This window comes from Poecilia formosa, unplaced genomic scaffold, assembly GCF_000485575.1.
Source record: "Poecilia formosa unplaced genomic scaffold, Poecilia_formosa-5.1.2 Scaffold64, whole genome shotgun sequence".
Lineage (NCBI taxonomy): Eukaryota > Metazoa > Chordata > Actinopteri > Cyprinodontiformes > Poeciliidae > Poecilia > Poecilia formosa.
The window spans coordinates 267,214-294,930 of NW_006800003.1; the positions used below are offsets into that span (position 1 = coordinate 267,214).

At 40.3% G+C, this 27,717-nt stretch overlaps 2 protein-coding genes and 1 long non-coding RNA gene across 4 annotated transcripts; 2 read left to right on the plus strand and 1 right to left on the minus strand.

Annotated features, from left to right (window-relative positions):
- Positions 1–3,704: 3,704 nt before the first annotated feature.
- Positions 3,705–20,398, plus strand: LOC107836514 (uncharacterized). The gene is made up of 3 exons (XR_001662429.1): positions 3,705–3,714; positions 13,369–13,381; positions 20,297–20,398. It is a non-coding gene; the product is annotated as an uncharacterized LOC107836514 (long non-coding RNA).
- crhb (corticotropin releasing hormone b) lies at positions 17,197–18,694 on the plus strand. The gene is made up of 2 exons (XM_007554496.2): positions 17,197–17,411; positions 17,799–18,694. The coding sequence occupies exon 2, from the start codon at positions 17,820–17,822 to the stop codon at positions 18,357–18,359; it is 540 nt and encodes a 179-aa protein (XP_007554558.1). The 5' UTR covers positions 17,197–17,411; positions 17,799–17,819; the 3' UTR covers positions 18,360–18,694.
- On the minus strand, positions 20,395–27,643 carry trim55b (tripartite motif containing 55b). 2 transcript variants are annotated; one of them, XM_007554497.2, is made up of 8 exons: positions 27,524–27,643; positions 26,891–27,060; positions 24,936–25,116; positions 23,694–23,789; positions 21,712–21,945; positions 21,603–21,625; positions 21,114–21,238; positions 20,395–21,018 (listed from the first exon to the last, which is right to left on the minus strand). In XM_007554497.2, exons 1-8 carry the CDS (start codon positions 27,641–27,643, stop codon positions 20,858–20,860), a joined length of 1,110 nt encoding a protein of 369 aa, XP_007554559.1. In that variant the 3' UTR covers positions 20,395–20,857. The 2 variants fall into 2 exon arrangements, with proteins under 2 accessions (XP_007554559.1, XP_016528203.1); XM_016672717.1 differs by having other exon boundaries at positions 20,933–21,018; positions 21,088–21,238.
- Positions 27,644–27,717: the final 74 nt, after the last annotated feature.

Consider the following 27,717-nt stretch of genomic DNA (forward strand, 5'->3'; position numbering starts at 1 on the left):
AATAAATTTACAGATGGGGCTGCACAGTGGCGCAGTTGGTAGAGCTGTTGCCTTGCAGCAAGAGGTTCTGGGTTTGATTCCCGGCCCCAGTCTTTCTGCATGGAGTTTGCATGTTCTCCCTGTGGGTTTTCTCTGGGTACTCTGGTTTCCTCCCACAGTCCAAAAACATGTCAGGTTAATTGGCCTCTCCAAATTGCCCCTAGGTGTGAGTGCGTGGTTGTTTGTCTCTGTGTTGCCCTGCGACAGACTGGCGACCTCTCCAGGGTGTACCCCTTGCCCGGAACGTTAGCTGGAGATAGGCACCAGCACCCCTCCCGACCCCACTAAGGGACAAGGCTGTAAAGAAAATGGATGGATGGAAATTCACAGATGATCCCCAACCAAACTGACAAAGCTTGAGCTACTCTGCAAAGAAGAAGAAAAAAAATGCAGTCTGCAGATGAGCCGAGCTAGAAGAGACAGATCCCAGAAGACTTGCAGCTGATTGCAGTAAAAGGTGGTGCAAAGTACTGTGTGTGTATATATTATTTCCCATCACTCAGATGAGAAAATAGCTTAGTTGATTACACACTATTACACTTGCCGTCTTTCTACGTCTCCAGCAGGAAGTGCTTTCGCACTGTTTGGCTTTCATTCACTGAAGCGCCGTGTTCCATCTGATGTAGAGCACTCCACGCACCCTGAATAGATTGTGAAGAGATCCATGAGAAAGGGGGAGGTGGGGAAGTAACTTTGTTCCCCTGCCATTCAGCAGAACAACTCACAGATCAGTCAACGGGAGCTGAACGAGGCAGACGAAAGCTGCTCATTAGCTAAAGGGCAGAAGTCACCTTGCTCCACTCACCCTCAGGGCCACTGTCACACATTTCTCGCAGCTCGCTGGTGTCGCCCCGGCATGCTAAGCGTCCCCGGATGATCCGACGCAAGGGGGGAGTCCGCAATGAGGACGATGTGAACCCTTCTTCATGCGTCCCTCAAAGAGATCTTTGACAGACTATTTGCTTTGTTCTCCTTAAAATGTTTCTGATTAAATGTTGCTCACGCACAGCTCGCCCCGCTGCCTCGACTCCCCGCAGCAGCTTGTATATTGCAAGCAGCGTTGCTCCCACCTGTCCCTCACTTGTAGCTTGACAGAGGCCGAACGGCGTCTTGATCTCATAGGGGACGCTCCTAAGACATAAATAATATGGGTCACATTCATCTGAGCCGCAGGCCCTCGGGTCTGAGAGTGGCTGCTTTGATGTGCAGATCTCATCTCCTCGCTGTTCCCTAGCGGGCATTAGGAAAAAAAACCCCATTAAAGATAAGTGGTCGTGTGCCTCGAATATGCTGACTTCTGTGAAATCACTAAGCGGATCCTGCGCCTCTCTGTCAGTCATTCTCAAGAGAAATGCGGGTTGTGACCTTTTCACGCTCAAAGATCCGATGTTTAGGAGCGAGGTCTTTCAGGAAGCATCTCTAAACCAGGCGTTAAGAAGCTCAAACTTGGCCCTCCAAGCAGTGGCCGTCAACAGACCTTTCTTTTGGAGCTTTGGATCTCGCCGTGCAAAGCAGATTTCCAACACCCTCACCCTTCAAAGGCAGCACTTCTTCCAGCGGATAACACAATTTCAAACTGATACAGCATCTCAAAAAGGCTCGAGTCGTTTTTTTTTTTAAGAAAGCGCTCTCCGTTTTATTGGGTCTCATTCTGCGGCACGTCTGCCAGGTAAGACGAGACGTTTCAGAAGGTGGCTCTCCTGCTGTTTTGCTCCCATTTCGGATTCACCAGGAAGGAGTGAGGAAAAGTCACAAAGCTCGACTTTGATCGCACCGACAATCCAGTCGGTGGTTCCTCCGAGGTTTACTTTAAATAAGCGTTTCAACAAATAAAGCAAAAGTCAAAACGGTCGTGTTAATTCTCCGAGTTATTTTTGGGGGGAATCTCTCCACTGAGCGCAGATCTGGGGGGAGTGTAATTTACACCTCTGTTTCATTTTCTCTCTCGGCAGAGAGTTATGTGGAGCGAAAACCCACGGCTGCTTCAAAAGTACAACAAGACGAGTCAGTTTCACATGATTTCAAACTTGCAGCGGATCGTTTCATGATTCTTTACGTTTTCTCGCAGCCAGGGAGAAGGAGCGCAACAAAGCAGCTTCCTGATACGGTTGTGTGAAACACCTCAGGCTACAGTCGCTACTTGTGGTTGGTTGGGCTCCTGCTCGCTCTGCGTTGTTTGGAAATCATTGCCTAACCAGGTTAAAGTGAACACTGTCCGCCCCGCGGTTGTTTGTTGTGCTGCAAAGCTCAGTCAGGCAGACCGCCTTGCAAAAAGTATTCATATCACTTGAAAAATGTTTACTATGTGACTGCAAACTTTGACGTAATTCCATTTGGATTTTAGGAGATAAAAAAATTTTGGGATGACATAAGAAACAGAAAAATCTGGCCTTTTTTTGTTGCAAGATCTGGACAGATAAAACCACCAATTCAGCTTTTTGGCCAACAATCAAGACACCATTTGTGAAGGGGGGTGAGGGGGGGCGGGGGAATCCGTCACTGCATATCAGAGAAACGTGGTGGTGGCAGCATGATGCTGTGGGGAATGCTTTTCTCCAGTCTTGGATGGAAACCTGCTAGAGGCTGCAGAGGACTTCAGTTCATCTTCCAGAAGGAAAGGAGCCTCAAAACATTTGCATAGAGATCAAGTAGAGCAATTTAGTGTCCAAACATTTTGGAGCTTGGGCCAAATTGTCAAGTCAAAAGATTTATTAAAATTAAATATATATAATCAAGCAAATAGTCTATTTTTTTGTTTTGTTTTTTGTTTTTGGTAGCAAAGAAACCAAAAGAAAGTAAAGACACTCCTTTTTGTCCTTTTACTCTAAGCAACGTTGACCCTTCAGGAGGAAATGCAAAAGCATGCCACACTTTTCAGATTTGTACTCATTTTGAAAACCGTGTCTCCGGTTCCCTCCACTTCACAATCATGCACCAAAATCGCTTAGAATCCCAATAAAGCACTTCGAGGTTTGTGGTTGTAACGTGGCAAAGATGTGACCCAGTTCCAGGGGTTGTGAATGCGTCTGCAAAACATTGACATAAACACCGACTGTGTCTATGGTTCCTTTAAAAAGTGGGCTGAAAAAGACAATGACTGACTGGAACTGGTAAATGGCGTCAAAGGAAACATGAGCAGCACTCGTTTTGGGATAATCTTTAAACCCGGACTGCTTAACCAGCCGCAGCATGTCGATGCGAGGGCTTCCTGCTTGTGCTGTATTGATTTGTTTGTGTTTTTGAAGGAGCCCTCGCAGAGAAAGAGATCTTTGTACAAGAAGGAGGAAAAATATTGATCTAAAAAGTATCCCGGGTAGCGTATAGGGAGGGTTTGAATATTTCTGTTTCATGGGACGAGATATTTTCACCCTGGGATTCTTTAGCAATGCTAACGTGTTATGCGTAAATAACGATCTGGATGGCAGCATATGTGAACAAATTGTTCTGCACCAGTGGTGCATTTACTGATACAAAATTCACACCAATTTCATTATGGATGGCTGGCTCTTACAATATGCTCTAAGAAGCTATTTGGTTATTATTTTCAATGCAGAAGGAACAGGACAGAAACGGTTTGACTCATAAAATGAAAAGACGGTTTTCAATTTCCCATCAGGGGATTTCATGCTGCCGTTCAGTGCTGAATTTACTTTAGATGTATCCTTTAAATGTTTCGTGTAACAGATAAAATTGTTTGTGTTGGAATGTTGTTATGTTTTATCTATTCCTACAGCTTTAAATCCTAGAAAACTAACTTTTGTGCAACTCATGTTGGGAATTAAATATTTAGTTGTAGTATAATTTGCAGTCTTTTATTCTCTTTTTTCTGTATTTTGGGTGAAAGACCAACACTAAGCAGCACAGCAAAAGTAAAAGAAAATTGATACATGATTTTGACACAATTTTCTAAATAAAATTTTTTATCCAACCCACCAAAGTCAGTATCTAAAAACAAACAAACAAACAAACAAAAAATAAATAAATAAAAGAAAATGTATTTGTAGGGAAAAGTCTTTGAGGATATGTTTTCACATCTGCAGTGTGAAATTTATACCAATTTATATTTGCAAAATAACTCAATTATATGTTTATGTTGAGATTAAATTACATACAAATGCACTGTTTATTAATCAGATTAGTCAAATGAAGGCAAACTGATTGGAAGCTAAGGATATTAGAGTAAAGAAAATAGGCTGAACACATATCCACACCATAATTTTCAGGGTTTTTTTTTTAGTTTAAAACCATATGTCTATTTTTTTTCCTACACTGCAATTTTGAACCACTTTGTGTTGGTATGCTACATAAAATCCCAGTAAAATTTAGTGAGCGTTGTGGGTGTGAATGATAAAATGTGAGAAGGATCCAGCAATATACTTTTTTCCAAAGGCATTGTATGTTTAATGAAAGAAAGAAAAAAACGCAGCTAACATGTAATGCCTTGCTGGGACGCACTTTTCAGCGAGAATTAAATTAAAGAGGTTTCTTTCCTTGAGACTCTTGTGCGGTTTGCAAAAACTTGAAAATCACAGAGGGGATGATGACTTCCAGCTTGTTGAGGGATAAAAGATCGGTGTGTTGCCAGTTTCTAATTCTCTCAACTAATTGACATTTACATAAGTGCAGGTAATGAAATTCATGCTCTGTGATGCTGAAAGGGGTCAAGGAGCTTGGGGAAGCCCATCTGAGTGGACCGTCGCCTGTGTGGGAGTGATGTGTTCGGCCCAGTGAGCCAAACACATCAGGAGGGACTGAGAGGGGGAAAAAACAATCTAATTACAAAATGCTGGTCAGGGAGCAGCTCAGTAATCAAATTATAAGTTGTTGTTTTTTTAAATAAAAACTTCCACTGTTGATCACTGAATATTTGCTTGCTGCATCTTGACCAATTTAAGTAGCAATTAAAACAATAATTTTCTAAAAACACATATGTATATATGTAAGAAGTTTTAAAATATAATTAACCGAGCATTAGTAAGTTGGAACAATAATTAGCAGGTACTCTAATATAATGGTCCAATATTAATTTAATGTTTTGTTGTTTTTTTCCCCCAGAGGATCTAGTATGAGAAAATAAAATCTCCCATAGTCGAGCACTTTGTGAGTTTTTTCAAAGCAGCACTGTAATTTTAATTGCAGGGACTCATGAAAGGTAATGTAAATTGTTGTGTCAGAGGGGCGAGACAACAAAGGCAACCTTTAGCGCATCTGACATATATTATTTCCATTTTTATTTTCAAAAGAACTAATAAGGCAAACGATGTCTCTGCCTGTCAAGAGTGCAAAAATTGCCATTAAAATGGAAAAAGTGGCAACAAAACTTATTTTACTTTGCAGATTTACATCAGTATTAATAGAAAATATCCTGAATTAAAGTTAAGACACTTAAAGATGTACTGGTGAGAGGAATTTATTTTATCTTTTTTTTTTTTTTTAGAAAATATTAAAAGTAAACTTACTGCAGAGAAACCGGAGAGGCATTTTCAAAGATTAGGAATGTTGTAGATTTTGGACCTTACAACAAAAAGCAGATTTAGATGTTGAGGCAGGATGCGCTAAGCAGCTTATGTCGCACACAGAGGTCAGTGTTTGCAAGCTAAGTGAAACTGTTAAACGAAGCGATTGGTGGTTACTTAACTTATTCGGCATGTGATTCAAAAGCGCAAAACTCGACCAAGAAGAGCCAAAAGTGGGGTGAGTAGATTGTAAAAATAGACCGACTTAGCAGAAAGATGCAGCCTGTGGAGCAAAGGGCTGCAGAGGAGCTAATGTATGCAGAAAAACATCGGCGCGTCATCAGCATGACGTCACCGCGTCTGCAAACGCAGCTGAAGCAGAGAAGAAGTGACGGAGTGGGCACAGGGGCCGTTTCTCAATACTCAAGAACGCAAGTACGTTCTTGAGTTCTTGGCAAGTACGTACCCGCAAGAACAGTTGAAAGTCCGTTCTTACCGAGTTCACAAGGACGCAGTATGCTAGTTCGCCAATTGGAACAGGGCGTTCTTGATGACGCGACTCAACTTCCGTAAATTTCAATAAACGTTAAACTGAACAATTTAACAATAAATTGGGACTGGACAATTTTATAATTGGGACAAATATTAACAAATATACATAATTAATGAAAAGTAATTTCTAAGTAGAAACACCTTCAAATTAACAGGATTAAGTTTTTTGTTACTGATTGAAAAAAGCTTAATAGAAAACAATTTATCACCTCAACTTACTTTTTCAGACTTCTGTTACCAGTAAAGCTTGAGTCTTGTTTGCCACCTTCACCAGATTATTTGCTTATAAAATATTTACCTCAAATGACAAATCATAATAGATGATGGCCAGCCTGTCATGCAGTTCACTGATTTCTTCCTTATTCCCCAGGTTTGCAGGGGATTCATAAACAGGGAAAGGTAAAACAATTATTTAATATTTAATGTTTTACCAACCTGCATCTGACCAGAGTTCCTGTCGCACAACTGGATGGTTATTTTATAATAACTACTAAACACTTATTAACAAACTTATGTTTCCTTTGTTATCATACTCTAGTAAGATACCAGCTTAGAAAGAGAAACATAATTTTTGTAGGAATGTCTTTATTAGAATAACAAAAAAATAAACAAAAACAAGCAGATAATTAGTCAATAACTCCAGGAAATTCACACTGAGACTGTCAAAAGCAAATATTACCATAATTTAATAGTTTTTTTCTAAGAAGATGAGGTAACAGTGAAGAGGACATTGGCAGGACACGGGGATGAAGAGAATCTCCAGGAGTTTTTGGGAAGCTGGAAGTAAACCTGGAACTGCAGTCTGCTCACCTGAAGAGCTGCCTGCATAAAACAGTGAAAAATAAGAGTTCACTCTCATACATGAAATGATAATCCTAGGGAAATGTTGTTTTTTTAAATTTACAAATTAAAGTTCTTTGATCATGAAGGGACATTGTATTAAAATATTTTTCTTACTACGAATTTAAATGCCCAAAAAAAGTTAATTAGCGAATGAAAGTAATTGGTTTTGAAAGTCTGTCAACACAATTTATAAAATACCAATATTAACTAAATAAATATAAAAAATAAGCTAAGAAAAAAATATATCTCCTATTCTGCTACTTGCAGCTCACTTTATATCTCACTTTCAGCCGCTACGAACAGATAACAAGCAGCGGAAAACGAAATCAGGCTGCGGTTAGCGGGGAAAACACGTTCCAACCGCCCGTTAAACTGGCAGCTCTTCCGGGGTCTGTTAGCGGAGCTATGCTACTCCGAAAAACTCCTGAGCAAATATTAAAGTATGAATATTCTGGATGAACTGAGTGGATAGATGAAGCTATAAGGTCTACTTTCTCGCCTAAAAATAAATTTAAATGAGTTTTCGTGGCAATTAATGGTGGTAAAAATGCAATACATTTCTGTACTGACCTTCTTTATTTACCGCTGCTGGTGGCGCATTGCATTGTGGGATATCTTGCTGCCTCAAGTCCGCAGAAGGATTCGTTGACGCGTCCTTGATAAAATGGGCGGAGCAAGAACACATCCGGGTACTTTGAGCGCTCTTGCCTGGATGTGTACATATGATGTCTATGATTGGAACAGTACTTGGGCCGCTGTCGAAGACGCGAGAACACAAGTACAGACAAGAACGCATATTGAGAAACGGCCCTGATCTCCTCCAAAGTTTTAAACATTTCATTTCCTGAGTCAAGAACTAACTACAGCTGCAAGAACTTGTTGTACATCTCTAATAATACCTGTTACACAACCAGAGATTGATGCTTTCAACCATGTCTCTTTGCAGCATGTGTCTGTGAACCTTTCTTTTTCTTCCAGCATCTTCCAGCATGATGATGCCACCACCATGTTTCACTGAACAGAGGAGAATGTTATAGTTGTTGGTTTTTTTGGCCACACATTACATTTTTGCCTCTAGGTCAAAAAGTTCAGTTCACCTCTCACCTTACATGAACGCCTTCTTCCTCCGTCTTTGCTATGCTATTCTTGAAGAAAACTATTAACGGGACTTCTGGGCTTTCATTCAGTAATGCCTTTCCTCTCCTAAAAGCCCTCTTCTATAAAGACCAGACTTGTGGAGTGAACAATAAACAAAAGTGTATAAAGGCTGGAAATAGAGGGGAGCAGATTGTTCTTAGTGAACTGCAAATGGGTTCATGGGTAGAAAAAAAAAAGACTTTCAGCAGATTTATGCCTTTTGTAACATATAAACTTATTTTCCACATTGGAAAAATGTTTAACGGTACCGCACTGGGAATTGTGTAAAAGTGGAAATGTGTTCCCCAAAAGGCAGATGACTAATTTGATCCCTGATGATGCCAAAATCTCAAACATCTGCTATTAAGAATGTTTATAAATATTTGCTTAAAATGCCCGTTTCCTTTAAATTGGTCTCGTTTTGCTTGTTTCTGCCTCCTGACGACATCAGGTTGTGCCTTCTGTCTACATTACTGGTGCTACAAACACATCGGATGTGCTGTACTGCTAAATGTTTGGACGACCTTTCATCGCTGCTTGACGAAGGTGGGGGAAGTGAAGGACACTGGAGCTCCTGGCACATCACCTTTATGTGGTAGCTGCATCTGCTCATCCCAATAAACGATGTCACTCCTCAGTCAGCCAATCCCTTCCCCTGACGAACTTCCTGCACCGGCTTGATGTCTTTCTGCGTCTTTTCCGCCTCGAATCACACAGCCCCTCGCTGCATCCACACACCACCGACCCCCTGCAGGGCTTAACCTGTCGCTTAACGGTTTCTGACAGAGACAACCCTTAGATTAATGTGTGTATCTTCGATGATTGATTCATTACATTAGTTTCATTCAGCTGGTTCGGTAGATTGACGCTGAGCCCTCAGAGCTTTTAAATTACAGCCACTCAATTGAATTAATCACAAAGAACAAGGTGCGCTCCAACGATGACGCTCTGACGCAGTTAATGCTCTCAGCACCTGAGTACGTTTACATAAAAAAAACATATTTGTTGCACAAGATTATTTAAAGCACATTTTGATTTCGCCGTAAATCGTGTTTCCTGGCAATAATTCCTTTAGAGTATTTCAGAGTTTTGATGGTGCTTTGCGTGGTTTCTGTAAAAGAAAGTGGGGGATCTGCCTCAGACTGCTGCTTGTCAAGTGCAATCTTCTCATCTTTGATTTTGGCCCACTGCTGTTGTGCAATCAGTGCCTGCTAGCACCTTATGTAGGATCAGAGACAAACCAAAGCAGGAAGAATGACACCTACACAAGCAATTATAGAAGAGAAATATACTTCTCAGCTTACAGTAGAAGACTCTCACCCATCATCTGATCTCAACCAGATAAACAGCCCACAAAAAAAAAAAAAAAAAAGCTGGCAAAGTGTGAGTCATTCGCTTTACCCATGATTGAAACATGCACAGACGAGGAGGTTAGTTATGTACAGCGTCTCTTCGTTGGACAGGCGCCATCCCAATTACCCTCTAATGTCATAAACGGCAAAATAAAGAGTGTATTATCTGCACTTCAGCTCTCAAAAAAATGACTTTCAACCTAGTCCGCCACTCCGTAGTTTCATCCTCATTATGCTATTGTAAAAATACAAAAACCAGAGTGCATCTAATCCATCGCAGTTATTGCAGAGGCCACTGCATCTTCACTGGGCTGCATCTTGAGCTACACTGCGATGGACATGCATTCATTTAAAAGGCGATGAGGCAAATGCCCACCGGGGTCGTCTTGGCAGTCTTAATGTTTGGTGAACACAGCATAAAAACGAGGAAGCGAACCCTTCTGCTCATGCTCATGCATTGAATGAGAAGCGTGTAAACTTTCAGTCAGTTCCTAAGGCTATAAAGATTACTCTGACTTGGTTGTTCTCGTTTTTTTAATGTTTTGACCAAACTAGTCAATGTTTTGGGAGATAAGGTGTGCTTCTCAACGTCTGATTCCATCTAAACCAGAAAGCTAACTGTGAAAAATCAGAAAGAATATATGGTTTAGTAAAAGGTGAATGAATCCACACTGGCAGGGAAAAGAACGTTTTTCTCAGATTTCATAGTGCTTAACTTCCTCTTTAAACACACAATGCTTCTATAAAAAATATTTAGAATGGCAGCTAAAAATGATTGATATCAAAGCCATATGTCATCGTGAAAGACTACTGAATACAACGACTATAATAATTATTTGCCAAATGATGTGCATGCGGCTAAAACCAGTCACAAGCCATTAACAATTGATAAATTAATAAAGTGTCGTGGTGGCAATAATTTGTGACTTTTCTAGCTTCCCGCTAAGCTACCTGTGCTGTAATGCTAACACACACTTTGATATAAAACAAAACAGAGTCTGTTATTTTTATTTATAATAATGTTATACAATAATGGATGCTGGTCTTTGAAGATGACTGCTAATCATACGATACAAACTGAGACAGTAGCTGAGATGCGGTGCTAATGCTGACCCGGGTTATGGGTTTATATCGTTAGCTACATCCTCATGCTAATGTAACTTAAAAGTGTTAAACCACTACTGCAACGTTATGTTCAGATTTCCCTCTCACACTTGGTAGAGTTACATAAAGCCTCTATTTCCCAAGAATAAATGAATCTTAAAAATGCCCCCATTGCCGTGGAAACTTAAATTTAACTAAAGAAAAGTACTAAATGCAGACACGGCCGCGTCTTGTCTGTTGATCTTGTTTGTCCTTACATAACTTCTCCTTCTGAGCGGGCTGCAGATTGCTGTAAGTCAGATCAGTGTGACAAACATTCACAAAGACAGGAGAAAACCCACTCAGTCATTACAGCCTTCACACGTCTGTTACGTGAACGAGGATCAGCGTGTTGAAGGGAAGCCAACGTCTTTAAGGTCACCGATGCTCGGAGAAAGCTAAGTTTAGAACAAAGTTGTTTGAAAAGATTTCTTGTTCTCTGGTAATTTTCTGTCATTTTGAACCACATGGTCCTGTCCCCGTCGATAAATATGTTTTCTCTTTAATTTTGAAAGGAGGACAAAAGTTTTTCCTTTCTTCCTCTTTTTCTCTCTGTACGGCTGGATACATTTGATTGAATTATCCACTATGAATAAGGATAATGATATAAAGAGGGGGAACCATGAAGGCTATTTAGGCATCCAGAATTATACAGTTATGGTTTTTATAAAGAAGAAAACTAGGTTACAGTTTTTGGTAGAATGGCTTTGGCCTATATTTCTATGTAGACTGATTCCCCCAGCCCACCCCACACACACACTAAACCAGTTTAAATACAAAAGAACATAAGACATCTCACTAATATATTTCCTAGAAGTTATGATATATTTCTAATGAAATCATGCATGGAACATGTGGTAATTTTTGGTTCATAAGAATCCAGTTTAAAAGGATCTAGCAGAGGAAAAGGACTTTTGCACACGGTGAGCAAAATTTTCACATTCTCTCCCTTTATTAGAGCAAAATGGAGTTCATTAAAGATCCAGCACACAAAACTGTGATCATGCAAATCTGATTTGACATTGTTAGGCTGCACTACAGCAGTACAGAACAAGAAAAAAAAACTTCATTGTGAAACTCGACCCATCTTTGAGAGAGGAAGTGACGCCTGGCTTGTTTCAGGACGTCGTGTGCATCATTGAGTCCGATGTTTCTGCACGTCCTCTTGACGATGCTTGGTAACAAACTGGGTGTCCCACGGTTATTAATACGGGTTGGTGCTTTTATCAGTGCGGGCGATGCTGGCTCCTGATGGAAAATTAAAATCAGGTTTTCAGGTTGTCATTAAAGTCGTTAGCAGAGGAAAGCATGAGGCGCTCGAAACTTTGGCTGAAAACTCAGGGCTCCATTAACTGTGGAAACGTCACACGTTAGCTGTGGGGATTCTGTGTCTCTCCTCGCTTCCTGCAGACTCTAGGATCTCGATTTTCAACTGAAACGGTAAATTCATGTTCATCTAAAAAGAGAATTTTGGACCACTGACAAACAGTCCCGTCTGTTTGCTCCTCAGATGTTTCTGATGGTGTTCAGAAGCGGCTTCATACAAGGAATTTCTAAATGCGCTTTGCTGAGAAATTCTCCTAAAGCTGTGAATTTTTCGCCTTTTTCAGAGTTTTTCCATCCACTCAACATTCCTTTAACATAAACAGCTCTCATAACAAACAATGACTTTGTTTGTCTGTCTTGAGTCTTCCACATGATTTTAAAGGCTTTACCATCACATTTCTATGTAAAGAATCTATCATTCATCTTGCATATTGTTTCTAAAGACTGAATTAGGGTTTTTCATCGGCTGCCAGGCAAAATGATCGAAACAGAAGACTTGAAACCTATTACTTTAACTCTGAAGTACACTTTTTAGATGTACCTGCATCCAATACCTGTATAGCTCTTGTGGAGGAAATTATCTCCACAAGACGAGGATACACTGTTTCCCTGTGCAACATGTTCCCTTGTTAAAGCGACCGCATTTACCACAGACACCATCCTCGTGTTGTACACAATAAAACTGGTCCCGAAAGACTACAACACTTAATCCTTTGTCAGTAACCTTTTATAAAACCGACACATATGGTCTTAAAATCACTGCAACCTTTATAAAATAAAAACCACCAGTTTAAGGCTTTAAACAAAAAAAAGATTGTTGTCTTTTTGGGAGCCGGAAGATGGAAAACTCCAAAACACATGTAGCAAAAATGGTATAGACAAAAGGCATCTTGGCTTTGTTTGGTTTTTATTTTAAAAACGTCTCTGAAAAATGAGAATGAGTGTACTCGCTTGCAATTTCTCCCTCTTTTTTTTAAATCCCTTTTATTTAAACTGAAAATAGATGTTTACTTTTTAAACTTTCATTTAGATTCTAAAATGAAACAATTCTTGCACTCCTTACATTAAATCATCAATGCCTCCTCTGGGTGTTAATGTGAAATAATTCAAAACTTATAATTAGACTATAAACTGCTGGTTTTAAGTGGAAACGAGTTATTTTATTTTTACAACCTTTGTGCGACAGGATAGGCAATTGGTATTCTTGACAAAATGTCAAGGAAACCTCAGACACCTGACCTACATGATAGAGGCTGGGTAGCCTGCAGTAATATTGACTCGCCATAGACAGTTCTGGTTCTGATAAGGGATGTGCACAAACTGCTGAGCTGTGTGCAAATTTACAAGAGGAGCAAAACAAAATGCGCTGCTGCAAAACTATTTAGTTTGAAATCCTCTTTGCACTATTAAGCTCTGTAACAATATATTATGTTAAAAAAAATCCATCAGTTTAATAAACCGTCAAAATCAGTCTTACGGACGACTTTTTGTGATATTATTATTATCATTACTGAAAGAAGAATCGAGATATTTGTCTGCATTAGAATTTATTTAGAAGTATCACAAAGTTTATTCAACACAGACAAACACTCAGTCGATATTGAGATTAAGAATTGAATTAATAAAGCATCTACTAGCATCTTTTTGCTAATTATTATCATATTTAACCTTAATCTAATTTTGGGATGAGGTTCCTTTAAAGTGTTTTTTTTTTTTTTTGTATTCCCTTAAAGCTTCTAGTGTGTAAAGAAAAAAACACATTTGCTGTTTTCCAGCAGGTTTCCTGGTTTAGAAGTGAGCTGAGCAGTCTTTGGAGCTGAACAAAGACTGACTGAGGAGGAAGAACCATAAGAACCATAAATCAGGAATGCAAGTGGTTCCTAGAAAATAACCACTTACAAGTTAGTGCACCACAAGTTAGGTAGGCACTAACTTTTTACTGTTCGCGCAGTGTGTCCCAAGCTCGCTTTGCTTTGTTTGACCTTCTATATTAATCTATTTTTTTTAATTTGGTCAATTAGGAACGAGTAGATGTAGACTAGCGTGGTGTGGGATTTTGTTTCATTTAATTTTTAGTAAATTGTTAATTTTCCTTAGACTTATATTAATCAATTAAAGTCTTATTATTGACAGATTATGAGACTGGTTCAATTTTTAATCGCCAGTGATTAGTTCATTCTTCACTTAATCATCGTAGTTTAAAATGAATTAAATTAGTCTAAAGCTGTTTGTATGTGACAGTTTAGGGGTTTGGTTTATAACCAGGTTTATAACAGTAAATTTTATTTCTGGAAAATGCTTCATGTGTGTTTTTGTGTGTAAAAAAAAAAGGTCAAGTGTTTTGCTAAAACTTATATGACTGGCCTATAAACCAGAGGGACACCTGAGCTAAAGGCCTCAGGTCAGGTGGTGTCAAGCATCAACGCTGCTGTCACAGGCGCCACACGCACTTCAGCACGAAGAGCGACTGGTTAATTAAAGTTATGTTAGAAAATGTCGAGCGCAGCGTTGGAAATATTCAGTGAAACACGACTGAATTCAGGCGGGAATGCTTTCAAAGTGAAAAGCACTTGTTCTTGCATTAAATCAGACACAGAAAGGCAAATGACCGATTAATAAATCAGTCGCTTTGGGAAACTGAATTTGGAGATTTTCCTTTGTAAATTTGATTAAACCCAAACAAGTAACTTGATTGGGTTAGGAATAAATTAAGCTAAAAAAAACAACATCCCTATTTCCCATGATTCCTCCCAGAATTCACCCATGCATTTTTTTGTAACACAATCATCTAAGAGACTCCCTCTAACTGAGGAAACAAAGGGATAAAAATTTAATCCTGACTTTCCGGCACAGGGTGTCACAGGAGAGGATTTTTGTCGCAGCGATCGGTCCATGGACAGTGATTTGAAAATGAGGTGACATGAGATGTCCACAAGCAGCCCCTCCCTCCTCTGCCGGTGTTTTATTTGTGTCAGGGAACATGTGTTTTTTCTCCTGATGGGACTTGACAACAACCCCTTGAGCACGTAGATTGACAAAGTGAGGAAACTGTATGAAAAACAGCTTTACATAAAAGCAAGAGTTTTGTCTATTTGCCAGACCGAAGCACAGAGGTCTGAGTAAACAAGTCTAACAAGGAAAAACAGCAGGAGCGACATTAGACGAGCAAAGTTTTGCTCTCCGTCAATCTCTGCAGCACGGAAAGCCAATTTCTAAACAATCCCAAATGTGTCACTTCATGAAGAGAAACATTATTCACGATCAGGAAACTTGTAGGATATCAGAAGGAGTTAACGTCCCAGTAAACCAGCCAGGAGATTATTATTAGTTTCATTAGTACCTGCTTGTGGGGTGTGATTTGGAAAAAGTTTGAAAAACATAGAACCAATATGAATTCAACCCCTGCAAGTAAATATTTTGTGCAATCAAATCTCATATTTGCATGTCTTTTACCAGCGTTGCACAACTGGAGACTAACATTTACGCACATTCCTCCTTTTAAAGCAGCTCACGCTCAGTCAGATTGGATGAAACAACATCAGTAAAAATCTGTTTTAAAGTCTTGTTCAAAGTGGACCAGGCCTTATTTTGGTCCACCTTTTTGGTCTGGACTGAAAGTGCACTTTATCCTTTCACATTGGGCTTTTTTTTTTTTTTGCAAGCAGACTGTAATCTGTAAACAAAGCCACGCACGTGACAACCATTGCTCCTATTGGACAGAAACGATCACAAACCCAGGAAGGGAAACTTATTACAATTGCAAACCCATTTTGAAGGTCAAAAGCAGCAGATTCAACGCAGGTTTAATGATGTGATATTTCTAATTCTGGAACGGCGCCAACGAAACAGAGCAACAAGAAAACGGCGGATTGCGCAGAATGATTTCTGTACAATCAGTACCTGCATTAGCTGTGATAGCAGCTAATGCAGGTACTGATTAGCTGCTATCAGTTCCCAGCAACGGTGGTTCATGAAGCTCCAAAAAGACGCCCACACCCTGTACTCACTTTGACTAGGCCATTCAAATCAATGAACAAACTTTAATCTGAAGCCTCCGTCATTGCCCTGTATTAAGCCTATTTAAGCTTCCCATCAACTCTAACCTTCTCCACAGCATAATGCTGCCACCACCATGTTTAGCTGTAAGGTTGGAGAGTTGCAGGTGATTTGCATTGTCAGCGTGGAGCCAAGCAGGTCGTTCTGTACCACGTACCACATGTTCAATGAATTATCAGTAAACTGTAAATGGGTCTCCTAACTCTTACTGACACTCTTTCACAAAGGCCTGATTTGCAAAATTATGCAGTACTTTGTGTTGATCTGTCACATAAAAATCTGGTCTTGTGCAACACGTACAAAGAAAAAAAAAAATCATATTTCCTCCACAATTTTGTCACAGATTGGCTGCTCCTCCTTGAAAGCACAGAATCCATTGAATCACTTTAACCCCTGCATATATGTCTGGAACATAATTTTCCTGATCAAAATGTCTGGGTTTTTCTTTACGAATAATGGGAAAAGTTAGATGACACTGTTAAGGTGACTTACTAAAAGGATTAAAAGTGCCAACTTTTTCCAACTCTTTCGCAGCCTCACGCTTCACCATTAGCAACCGGGTCGAATCAGCAGTAGGTATTACAACACAATCGAGAAGAAGAAGAAGAAGAAGAAGAAGAAGAAGAAGAAGAAGAAGAAGAAGAAGAAGGATGAAACAGCAACACTCCAGATTGAAATTATTTAACATTCAAGACAAAGCTTCACGTCTTGAAAGCGAGTTTTGGTGGCAGGGCCCTCCCCCCTCTAAAACAAAGTGGCCGAGTCAGTAAGGTGGAGAGGCGGTGACGTACATATGTGCAGCAGCAATGAATCACTGGAGCCAATGTCTCTCTGTGAGCCTGAGGTGTTTGCAAATGCACATTCATTAATTGCAGCTCAGGTCAATTGAGGAACTGCTTTAGAGTCATTATTTTAGTGCAACACGCAGAAATAACTCAATTTGAATGCACCTGTTATATAGCAGGTGTTCGTTTTCAGAATATTTCTATCCATGCAAAAATAAAAAGCAGCAACCAGCTAACTAAACGTTGATTTAATTAGATGGTTATTAAAAACACACACACACACACAATTTAGAGCTTCTATTGATCCAACATTTCCATTAACTTCTAAGCAAAGCGCTCTTAGAATTTCCAACTATCCCTTTCCAGTGAAAAATGCCTGTAGGTGTGGCACCTATTTAGGCCTGCTCTTCAGGCGCAGAGGGGGGAGGTAGGCGCTCGTGTGCGCGCGCGCATGCTCACGTATGACTCATCCCATCCGAACTAAAGCACTTTGTCAGAGGCGTCCATTCACGTTCAACCCCTGCGAGGACGCGCAGAATCAATCTGGGGCTCGCAGCAACGCGCTTGTAGTGACGGCGGCTATATATAAGTCCATTCAGCATCTCTTCTGCCTTTAAGTAACTATATACTTGTCTCTTCGGAGAAGTGAAGGAGGGCGGCACCTCGCCAACTGTACCTGGCAATCTACGCGGCTGTAGACTCCTGGACTACCTGTACTGAAGGTAAGGAAATTCTTCAGTTTTTTTTTCTTTCTTTTCTGCTTAATACTTAACTTGGTATGTTTTCTCATTTAAAACAAAGATAGATGCCTATCAACTCATTACTGCTGATTTTGTTTGGTTCTTTTTGAATTTTTAACATCTCAGTAGAAAATCTTAACTAATCATTCGAGGTTACGCACAGATAAAAAAAAAATAGTTGATCATTTTTATTTACTCTAACATGAGAAGGTATGATTATTATTTAGATAGAATTTATTCAGAAATGATAGGTACATTAATTGGAACACCAATGGCTGTTTTCAGGTGTGTTTTCCGTGCGTAATTGTCTCTTTACGCAGCAAACATGAATCCTAAGTGCGTTTTTTTTCACCTTCCCCCTCTTCCCAGATTTCCAGCTGAAATCCTGACATGAAGCTCAATTTATTCGGCACCACCGTTATTCTGCTCGTTGCCTTCTTACCGCGCTACGAATGTCGGGCTATTGAGAGCCCAGGCGGTCCCCTGCGCATCCCCGCTCTCCAAAGCCAAAACTCCGAACAGCAGCAGCGGCGGCAGCAGCAGGAGCAGCAGCAGCAGCAGCAGCAGTCTGGTCCCATTCTGGAGCGCCTCGGAGAGGAGTACTTCATCCGGCTGGGAAACGGGGACTCTAACTCTTTCCCATCCTTGTACTATCCCGGCGGATCCCCATCCATCTTCAACAGAGCGCAGCAGCTCCAGCTGACGCGGCGCCTCTTGCAGGGGAAAGTTGGCAACATCAGAGCGCTCATAGGTGGCTTCGCCGACCGCGGGGACGAGTCGATGGAGAGGGGGAGGAGGTCCGAAGACCCACCGATATCCCTGGACCTGACCTTCCACCTGCTGCGGGAGATGATGGAGATGTCCAAGGCGGAACAGCTGGCCCAGCAGGCGCAGAACAACAGAAGGATGATGGAGCTGTTTGGGAAATGAAACCATCTCTCCAGCCCGCCAAAGATCTCAGTTCCCTCTGTTTATCTTTTATTTTTATTTTTTGTTCTGCATTTATTAGCACAAAAACATGCTGTGTGCAATATAGTGCTGCTTTATCACTCGATAATTTATAGCTTTAACCTAAAAACGATGGAGCGTAAACGGGCTGGACCGGTCCGGTTATACCTTGCCATTTTGATGTTGGTGTCGAATTTGTAGAGTTTCAGAATACGCACTTTTCTTTTCGTTCAAACATAAATTTGTATTTTGTTTTAGATCATGAACCGCTGTATTTATGATATTTATGTTTGTTAATAAACTTATGTGCAACCAGACATTTTTTTTTTCTGTTGTGCAACGACACGTCTTATATTTATATTTTTTAAATAAATAAAAAAAAATAAACAAATGCAAAGCTTACACTTCTCTGTCGATATCCTTGCAGGAGTAAACCGAAGCTCCAACCAAATGTGGGAGTCAAATCTATTTTCAAGACTTTAAGACACGTGTAGCTTGAACGATAAATCTAAATTATACGGATTAAATAGTAAAAGCAAAAACACAAACAAAAGGCAACAATTTTCGGATGCGGGAGCTCCTGCAGGTGGAAACAGTAGAGTAATTCCCTCTGCAACCTCAAGAGGCACTTCTCATTACACCATCAAGAAGCAACCTTAGCTCAGATATGTACCACTGATGAATGCTAAGCACAATATGTGAGCCTCTGTGTTGATCTCTGACCTTAAAGACACACTGAACAAGATCTGTGCACTGAGTGACTCATCCCTTACAGCTAACGTGTCCACTAAGAGCCCGTAGTGCTGCACTGGGCCCATTTGAAAAGCATCCAACTCACTGACTGACTGATGCTGTGCAGTGATTAGATGGGACTCAGTGATGGACTCTCTCGGAAGTGAAGCCATGTCAAGGTGAGACCACAAAGAGCCTTTGCGGTCTTGAGACGTGAGCACAAGGTGGGAAACGAGAGAATTCAGACAGAAACTCCAGCTGAACAAGCTTACGCAGCGACAGACAAAAACAATCAAATAAGAAATGCAGGTGTAGCTCAGTAAATCAGAACATCGTGAAAAAGTTATTTTTAATATTGCAATTCAAAAGGTTTCACTTATTATGAAAAGCAAAATGTAAAAAAGTGTTTATTTTTTCTAAATTGTTTATCGAGGCTTAAAACCCAAAGTTTCGTTTCGAAATTGGAACAAATGAAGGATTTTTAATACATAAATGTTGGCCTGCTGAAAGTAAACCTGTGTGCTGCACATTATAAACCATCAATATCTGGTGGTGTCTGCATTAGCGTGAATTTGGGTGAAGGTCAGCTGAGCCCGCTGGTACCTGCAGGTTCCAAATCCTGCTGGAAAATTAAATCAGCATCTACATATAGCTTATCAGCAGAGGAAAACATGAACTCAAAAACACAAACAAATACCATCAGCACACCAAATCATCCCTAATTGTGGAAACGCCACACTGAACCTCAAGCAATTTAGATTTTGTGACGCTTTACTCTTCCGCAAAACTCTTGGACCCTGATTTCTTTCTGGGGGGACCTAACAAATAAATTGTAACAGCTGCAGCTCATATCATGGGTATATCTGAGGCTTTTCTTCACAGTTAAAACTGCAGTTATTCTTGTTGCTTATGCAACTTTTTCCTTCCTCACTTTTTCCTTCCACTCAGTTTCCCGTTAATTTCTTTGGAAGCAAGACTCTGAACAGCCTCATTCTTCAGCAAACCACAACAACAATGATCAATTATATATATGTAATAATTTTCTCTTTTGGTCTTAAGAAAGATTTTTTTATTTGTATTTTTTATTTTTGCTGAAAGCTAAAATTATGAAAATTGACACAAATTGCTTGAAATATATCACTCTGTGTGTAAAGAGTGCAAATGTGTTTGGATGTGATTTATGAAAGTACAGTGTCAGCAGTAAAGTGTTGAATACATTTTAATCTCACAATATATATATGTATAACAAAATGGCAAAATTACATTAAATATATTAAAACATCCATGTGCTATGTGACAAAAAAATGAATAAATGGGCAGTAAAACACTGAGATGTCACTGATATTTTTCTTCACTTTTCTGCTGCCCATATAAAGTTATATCTGCCATAAAAACAACACGGAAGGAGCAAAAAGGAGAGAAAACCAATTTTCCTCTTGAGTCTAATTACGTACTTTAACATTGAGTTGTTAAAGGTCAGCGGCTTTAAAAATGTATCTCATTTCTGGACGTAGCCAATAGCAACACGACGCCTATCAAAAACGAGCAGAACAGAGGAATTAAAACATATAAATATGATGCAAAGAAATAAGACTAATTTTCCTGATGGTTCAGACGTTTCCTTTCTTACAGATCTAGAATTTCTCTTGCATTTATTCGCCCGATCACAACTGATCAGAAATCAACATTGAGCAGCAGCAGCAGCAGCAGCTCTCCAGCTGCTCGTTAAGATGCATGTTTTGTACCAGTTAGGTGGAAGGAGAGCTCCTGGTTGGGCTCAGGGAGGGGTTTATTTGCTGGGGGGCACTGGGCTGTGCAGGGGGGGCTGAAACCGCAGCCCCTCCAGAAACAGTCCGCGCACCTTCTCCCGCCTCTCCGTCTCCTTCTTCTTCATTCTCGTCGTCATCGTCTGCGTAAACAAAGCGAGCAGCGTTCAGACAAATCGCAGGTAAGTAGAGAAAAAAAAAAACAGGCGCACCTCGTAAATAATCTACATCCCTTCACCTCGGATGAAGTCGAGGCTGCCGAGAGCCTTGCGTTCTCTTCTGAAGTCGACTTTGTAGTGATCCATTTTCTCGTAGCCGCGCTCAACTTTGTCCAAGTGCGCTGTGCTGGAAGCGTCTTCGATTCTGAGGGCAGTTATTTAAAACAGCACACCCATTGACTAGACTCCAGCGTCAAGCGTTCAAAGTAACACGTCTCGAAGTGTATTTATACATTTGTGATTTCCGGCGCCTTCCCGCGGATTATTTCAGGACGCCTCAGCTCTGGATAGTGATTTGCAACATTTCGCAGAATTATTTTTCACATCAGAGAGAAGGTGTGAATTAAGCTGCGTTTTGGGTGCAAGAGCAGATGTGGATGTGATGAATCATTCACGAGGAAATCAATGAAAAAGTTTGAAAACCACAGGAGCACACAAAACGAAACGTAACGAAACGAAGTTGTTGGCCTTGCAGTAGTATTACAATGTGGAGGTAAGCAAGTACTCACTTTTTAAGGAGATCCCTTACATTCTGGAAGAAACAAAAATTCACATTGTTAGATGATAAAGGCAGTTTATTTTAAACTGGAAAGGTTAAAGTCAACTTATTGTCCTGACCTGAAGGAAAAGAGCCATTTCTGTCTCCTCCATGGTCTGAATCCCCCTCTCCACGACCTTGCAGCTCTCCTCAAGATGGTCTCCGTACTTCTTTGTGAGGCCCTGGATGTAGTTCATCTTCTCTTCCTGCTCGGCCGTCACTTTCTGACTCATCTGCCTCTTCTTCTCCTCCAGCACGGAGTAAAGGTGGTCAAACTTCTCGCACACTTTCGTCTTCTGCCTCCGACTGTTCTCCTGGGGTTAGGAGAGGAAGATGAGGGGGGCAAAAAAAAGAGATATTGGAACATGTGCGGGAAAGATGGGAAATTCAATCCACATTAATAATTCAGGTTAGCCGAGTGAGTGTATGCAAATGTAATTTGTGGGAGAAAACAGCTTTAAATATTGAAAATCAAAGACGCTTGCAGCTAGGTTTATTTTAAATATTATTTAGTGTTTTTTTTTATTTACATTACCTTGTAAAAGTATTTATTCTCTTTCAACCTTGTTATAGTTTGTCCAACATTAATGTTTTATTTATTTATTTTCATTTTTTTTTTTACACGTCTAGAGACTAAAATGTTGCTTCCTGTAGATTGAGTCATGTTAGTTTGGACCTTTTAAGAGCTTATTAGTTTCTTTTTCGCAGTAATTTGGATGTTAACAGCGGAGTGAGTTTCTTGGCTAAATTTAGTTTCATGTTTTTATTTTAAACATCAATTTAAAAACAAATGTGATAGCTTAGCGATGCCACTGACACAAACAAACTCTGTTATTTTTGCACAAACTGCAGAACTTTTAACTTTATGAACACATTTGGCTCATTAAATGTGTTCAAAATACATAATTGTATGCCTTATTTTATATTTTATTTTACATGTATTCCTAATAACATGTATTTAATGTATTTAATGACACAAGTTTGAATTTCTCCATGTCTTGGTAAGTTTGTCGTTGTGTAACACTCTTTCTATTTTTGGATGATGGACTGAACATTACTCAGTGACACGTTCACTAACATTCTCTAACACATATCTAAAGCCTTTAAGGAACATGTGTATTTGTACAAATAACAAATTATTAACAGGTGGACTCTTTTGTCCTCATCATGTGTGTTTCTGAATGGTAGGTGGAATGAATTCAGACTGTGCTTTTGAACTCAGACTAACCCCTCAAAGCACTTTTTTTTTAATACAGCCAAATCTGCAGAGTAAAAGGCAATTTGAGGTAAAGAGCCTTGCCAAGGGGCACATCAACATGTTGCAGACGAGAACGGCGAAATTTAAGCTGACAAGTTTATGAATGGAAGACTACCACTCTTTGTATTGATTCATAGTTGCCAACAACCTGAAAGTAATAGGCTCTACTGGCTTTGACTTCATCATATTAGAGTGAAATGGGCTGAATACAAATGCACATCATGCATTTCAGAGTTTTATTAGCTTAACCAGAAGTTTACTATGGTTTATTACATAAAATCCCAGTAAAACATAATGAAGGCTGTGGAAGGGTTTCAGCAGTGCGATTAGTTTTGTAAGGCGCTGAAAAGACGGTAAACCTCCTTTCTTACGCGCTATCTGAACGCGAAAGATGACACATGGGAAACTGGAACCAATCCAGCTTTCTCTGAGCTAAATCTGACTGTCACTCATAAACCAAAGGAAAGCTGCCTGTCCTCCTCCCCATCTATGACCCTGCTTGTTTTGTTGTCCATGCTACAGGAGCAGACCAGAAATCAGGTGTTTGAGGTAAGGGGTGGGGAAAAAGGAAAAAGAATGAATGGAGGGAGGGAGGGAGGGAACAGAACACAGAGGCACCGAAAATACCAATTTTCCTCTCTCTCCTTTTGTGTAAAGCCCACAGAAGCATGCTGAAAAAAGCGAAAAGAGTGCCAGTGACAAGGGCACATTACACCAGTTTGTAAGTCTCTACAGGTGGGTTAGTGCATGCACAGGTTGAAGCCCACTGTGAGCAGCTGGACGCTGCAGTCGCTCAACACTGACCTCTATGACACGGCAGGCTTCATCGAGCTGACTAATGATGCCTTGGATCCTGTCGTTGTTCCCAACCATCATGGCTATCCCGTCACTCAGCTCGGACTGGACACAAAGACAAGACGGGAGGGATTGTCGACTGAAATCAGGGACACTTGAAAACAGATGCTGATAAACGCAGCATAAAATGACTCTTTTACACAAAATGGGGTTAATATGCCTTTAAATAATTTCCTAAAGCCGAAGTTGTTAAGTGGAGGCACACCTGTGACTCTCCTACCCTGTATATAACATCACGAAAAAGTCAAAAGAAACCAGTTTAGGTGTCAAAAGAACACCTAGACTATGAACCTTCAGAAGCCTGGTTCATCATTGATAAAATCCAAACTCCTGGAAGGTTCCTCATCTATCAGTTCCAACAACTATGTGCAATCATAGAATTGTCCAACAATAATAGGTTTCAGGTAAGGAGTGACAGTCTGTATCTCAGGGATGAACGTGGGTTTTGTGCACAATGTCTGCATCCACTCCAGAACAAGAGCGAGTTGCTGCCTGAAGTTGGTGAGACAGACATCATCCAGAGAAAACTGTGTCCTGTCCCGACACTGGCTGAAAGGGCCGCTTGGCAAAGAAGAAGCATGAAAAAATCTGATTAAGATTTCAAAATGCTCTCTGGAAGAACATGTTTGGAGACTCGTCATTTGGTCCTATAATCATAAAACTGAAATTTGGCTCTAATGACTAATGTTACTTTTGAAGAAAAAGGGGGGAAGGTCACAAGCCTAACAACACCATCCCAAATTAGAAGCACGCCGGCGGCGACGTCATGTTTAAAGAGTGTTTTACTGAAAGAGAGACTTCATAAAATAAATAACACGAGGTAAGGTAATTCTTTGGAAATATTGAAGATCCGTCTTTGTCTCAGTCAAACTTGTGAGCAAATGAGTACTCAAAATGGAGGGTGACCCTAAATATTGCTCCGAATTAGTTAGAAAGTAACCTAGAACAACAAAGTTAAAGTTTTGGAGCAACCAGGTGTGACCAGAGCAATGTGGTTCACAGAGTTCTGTATTACTTTCACCCAAGTAGAAAATATTGAGGCGACGTAATCTTCAGAATTTGAAGAAAGGAATACATATCTAAATATTTTACGTAACTTCATAGCGTGTATGTACATTTCTCGTTTCAACTGTACTCATAATAATTACTGTGATGGAGGAAGACCATTATCTCAAACCTCTAAGCTCTCACCCTCTTTGTCTCGTAGACAGTGCCGAGGGGGGCCACCTCGCAGTCCTTGTGGGCTCCGAACACCTTACACATCGAACACGTGGGCACGCCGTGGGTTACACAGTAAATGTTGATCTTTTCGTCCTCGTGAACGTCGCACATGGGCGTTTCTTCCTTCCTCTCCTGTGTTGGCCTGCTGCTGCTGTTGAGGTGTGAGGAAAACAGCAACACCTTTCTGTCATTTCACTGCATAATGATGTGACATGTGACGTTGCTTTGGTAATGTCACTATTACACACCTTGGCAGATTATTGACGAGCCGTCAGCCACTTTTTTTTTTTTTCCCGGTTAACGCATGCAATGTCAACAAGGTAATCGATGTAGCTGGATGCTGATCAGTGCACAGGAGTGGATGTGATAGGGTAGAGGAAAAGCCTCTCAGACTCTGAGCTCAAAGTGAGATGCCAGAGAGCACTAAACTATTTTTTTTTCTAAATATTTATTTAATTTCACAGAAATATCGCGGTAGAAGCCATTTGTTTGTTGAATACTTAATTAAACGTAACCCAAACAGGTGATCAACTCAAAACCACTCGCTGTTTTACTCTCTCTCTTTGTCGTTTAAGCACACCCGTTGCCGTGGCAACCGCCTGCCCTCCGCAAACCCACCAGAGATTACGTTAAAAACATAACGTTCAATCCGTTAAGATATTAGCTTTTCAGGCTTGATATTTATTTTGCGATTATTAATAAGCGCTTTCATGAGCACAGCGGTGGTCAATTAGGTAATTTTAAACTCCTGCTCTGCTAGTTATTTTGATAATGGAACCGAAACGCACAGAATTGCGCAACACTTTGTTGAAACAATAATGATCATTATTTTTGTTGGGTCATTAATTTGAACACGTTTTGCTGATTTTTTTGTTGTTGTTCTTTAATAAAGTTACGAACTTTGTGATAAGGAGTCAGAGGAGGACGTGCTGGTTTCAGCGTCCTGGCAGCGTTCAGTTTGTCACCTAATACCGAGATCGACTCAAAACCTTCCGCGATTCACGTATTGCACCGCTGATCTAACAAAGCACGAACAGTTCAGAAACAATATGAAATGGGAAGAAAATAAGCTATTTATTAACTGATTAAGTAGTGTTTTAAATTGTTCTTGAAAAACTAATCACTCACGGCTGCACAGTGAACTCGTTGATTCTTTACAGCAGTCAGCCGCTCCTCTCTTTTGCAGGTACTGCGTACCCCCGCTAAATCTTTTAGGGGTACGCAGTACCCGACCGTACCCGCCTCGTGGTGATATAGGTGTGTCTATCAGACATTTATAGCAATACAGAATAAATTGCGTCCCGTATTGGTTCAATACGGGGCGGAGACAACAACAGCCATTTCAGGCTAGCTTAAGCTAGTTGAATATTTACAACTTTCTTGTTGATACACTGACAAAACTTACCTACTGTCTTTCAACCACTTTGAAAAGCTTTTCTTCGTCTCTCCAACATATTTATCCTTCCCCCTCTTCCGTTTTTTGTTTTATGCCCCGGAGTTGTTGTTTTTTTCTGCCGCCCCATCTTTAGCTCCCTGTTGTCGAGTGCACTACAATTCAAATTTAAAAGAAAGAAAACGCGCCTCGGCTCGTTCTCTAAGGGAGAACCAAGCTACCTGTATGGGAGGAGAGAGCGGCTGGCAGAAGGGGAGGGGCGCCTAATCATTGCTATTCCTCTGTTATTGATCATTTCATTTCATACACAAACAGCTGTTAAGTACATAAAATGCTGACGAGAAAAAAGATTCCTCTCATCGTTTTTTTGCGCCCCCTCTAGTGCAGCGCCCATATGCGTTGCATACAGTGCATACCCACTTTTTGCGCCACTGAGTGCAAACTTGTGTAAATCTACCATAAAATCACAACAAAATACACTCAGATTTGTGGTTGTTGCATGACGACAGGTCCTGAATCTGCTTGGGCTCACCTGCTTGACTCCTGCTTGAACATATCAATAATATTCTCAACCAGCAGGTTTCTCTGCAGGCCGTACACACCATGCCTGTCCAAAACCACCTCGTGTCTGCAGGACGGGCATCGGAAACGGCCTCCAGACGTCAGCGAACCACTTCTGGTTGGGAGATATGGGTTTGCAGCCTGAAAGCAAAAGCAATTCAGAATTTATTTTTAGTGTCTTAACAGGACTGTGATGGATAAATAGATCTCTTCGATAAACAGTTATGAAATGTTAATCTAAGAGATTCACAGGAAAGCAATACCAATGTGGAATCCATGCTGTGTAAAACTGCTAATTCGTTCATACATTTTGAGAAGAGTAAATGCAAACAAATAATACTTTGGAACAACTTTAAAGAACTTGTACCTTTCATTTATTACATTAATAATGTTCCAACAAAGCATATAAATATTTAAGTGTTTCTAATCTGGCAGTTAATTTGTCATTAAAACACCAGCTTGTTCATTTGCTAATATCTTAAATTTTTTAGGAAAGAACTTTAAAATATTAATATTCAAATGGCAAACATAAATAACAATGTTTCATAGCTGTCTTTTAGTCTGATTTAAAGCAAAAATAAGTTGATTTTATTTGTTTGCTTACCTGAAAAACATCATTGGCACATTTTCTGCACAGGTTATGCTGGCAGGGTAGGATGACCACAGGCTTTGTAAACATTTCCAAGCATATGGGACATATCAGCTGCTTCTCCAAGTTGTCCATGACGCGAGCCTTGGGGAAACAATTTTAATCTGCACCTAAACTCAATCAAACCACAGCTTTGGTAAAGGTTTGCG

Coding starts and splice junctions, on each gene's coding strand:
- crhb (XM_007554496.2), top strand. CDS start 17,820: ATGAAGCTCAATTTATTCGGCACCACCGTTATTCTGCTCGTTGCCTTC.
- trim55b (XM_007554497.2), bottom strand. CDS start 27,643: ATGGACAACTTGGAGAAGCAGCTGATATGTCCCATATGCTTGGAAATG. Junction 21,626..21,711: donor AAATGGCTCTTTTCCTTCAG/GTCAGGACAATA, acceptor TGTTTCTTCCAG/AATGTAAGGGATCTCCTTAA. Junction 21,239..21,602: donor GTAAGGGATCTCCTTAAAAA/GTGAGTACTTGC, acceptor AACTGCCCTCAG/AATCGAAGACGCTTCCAGCA.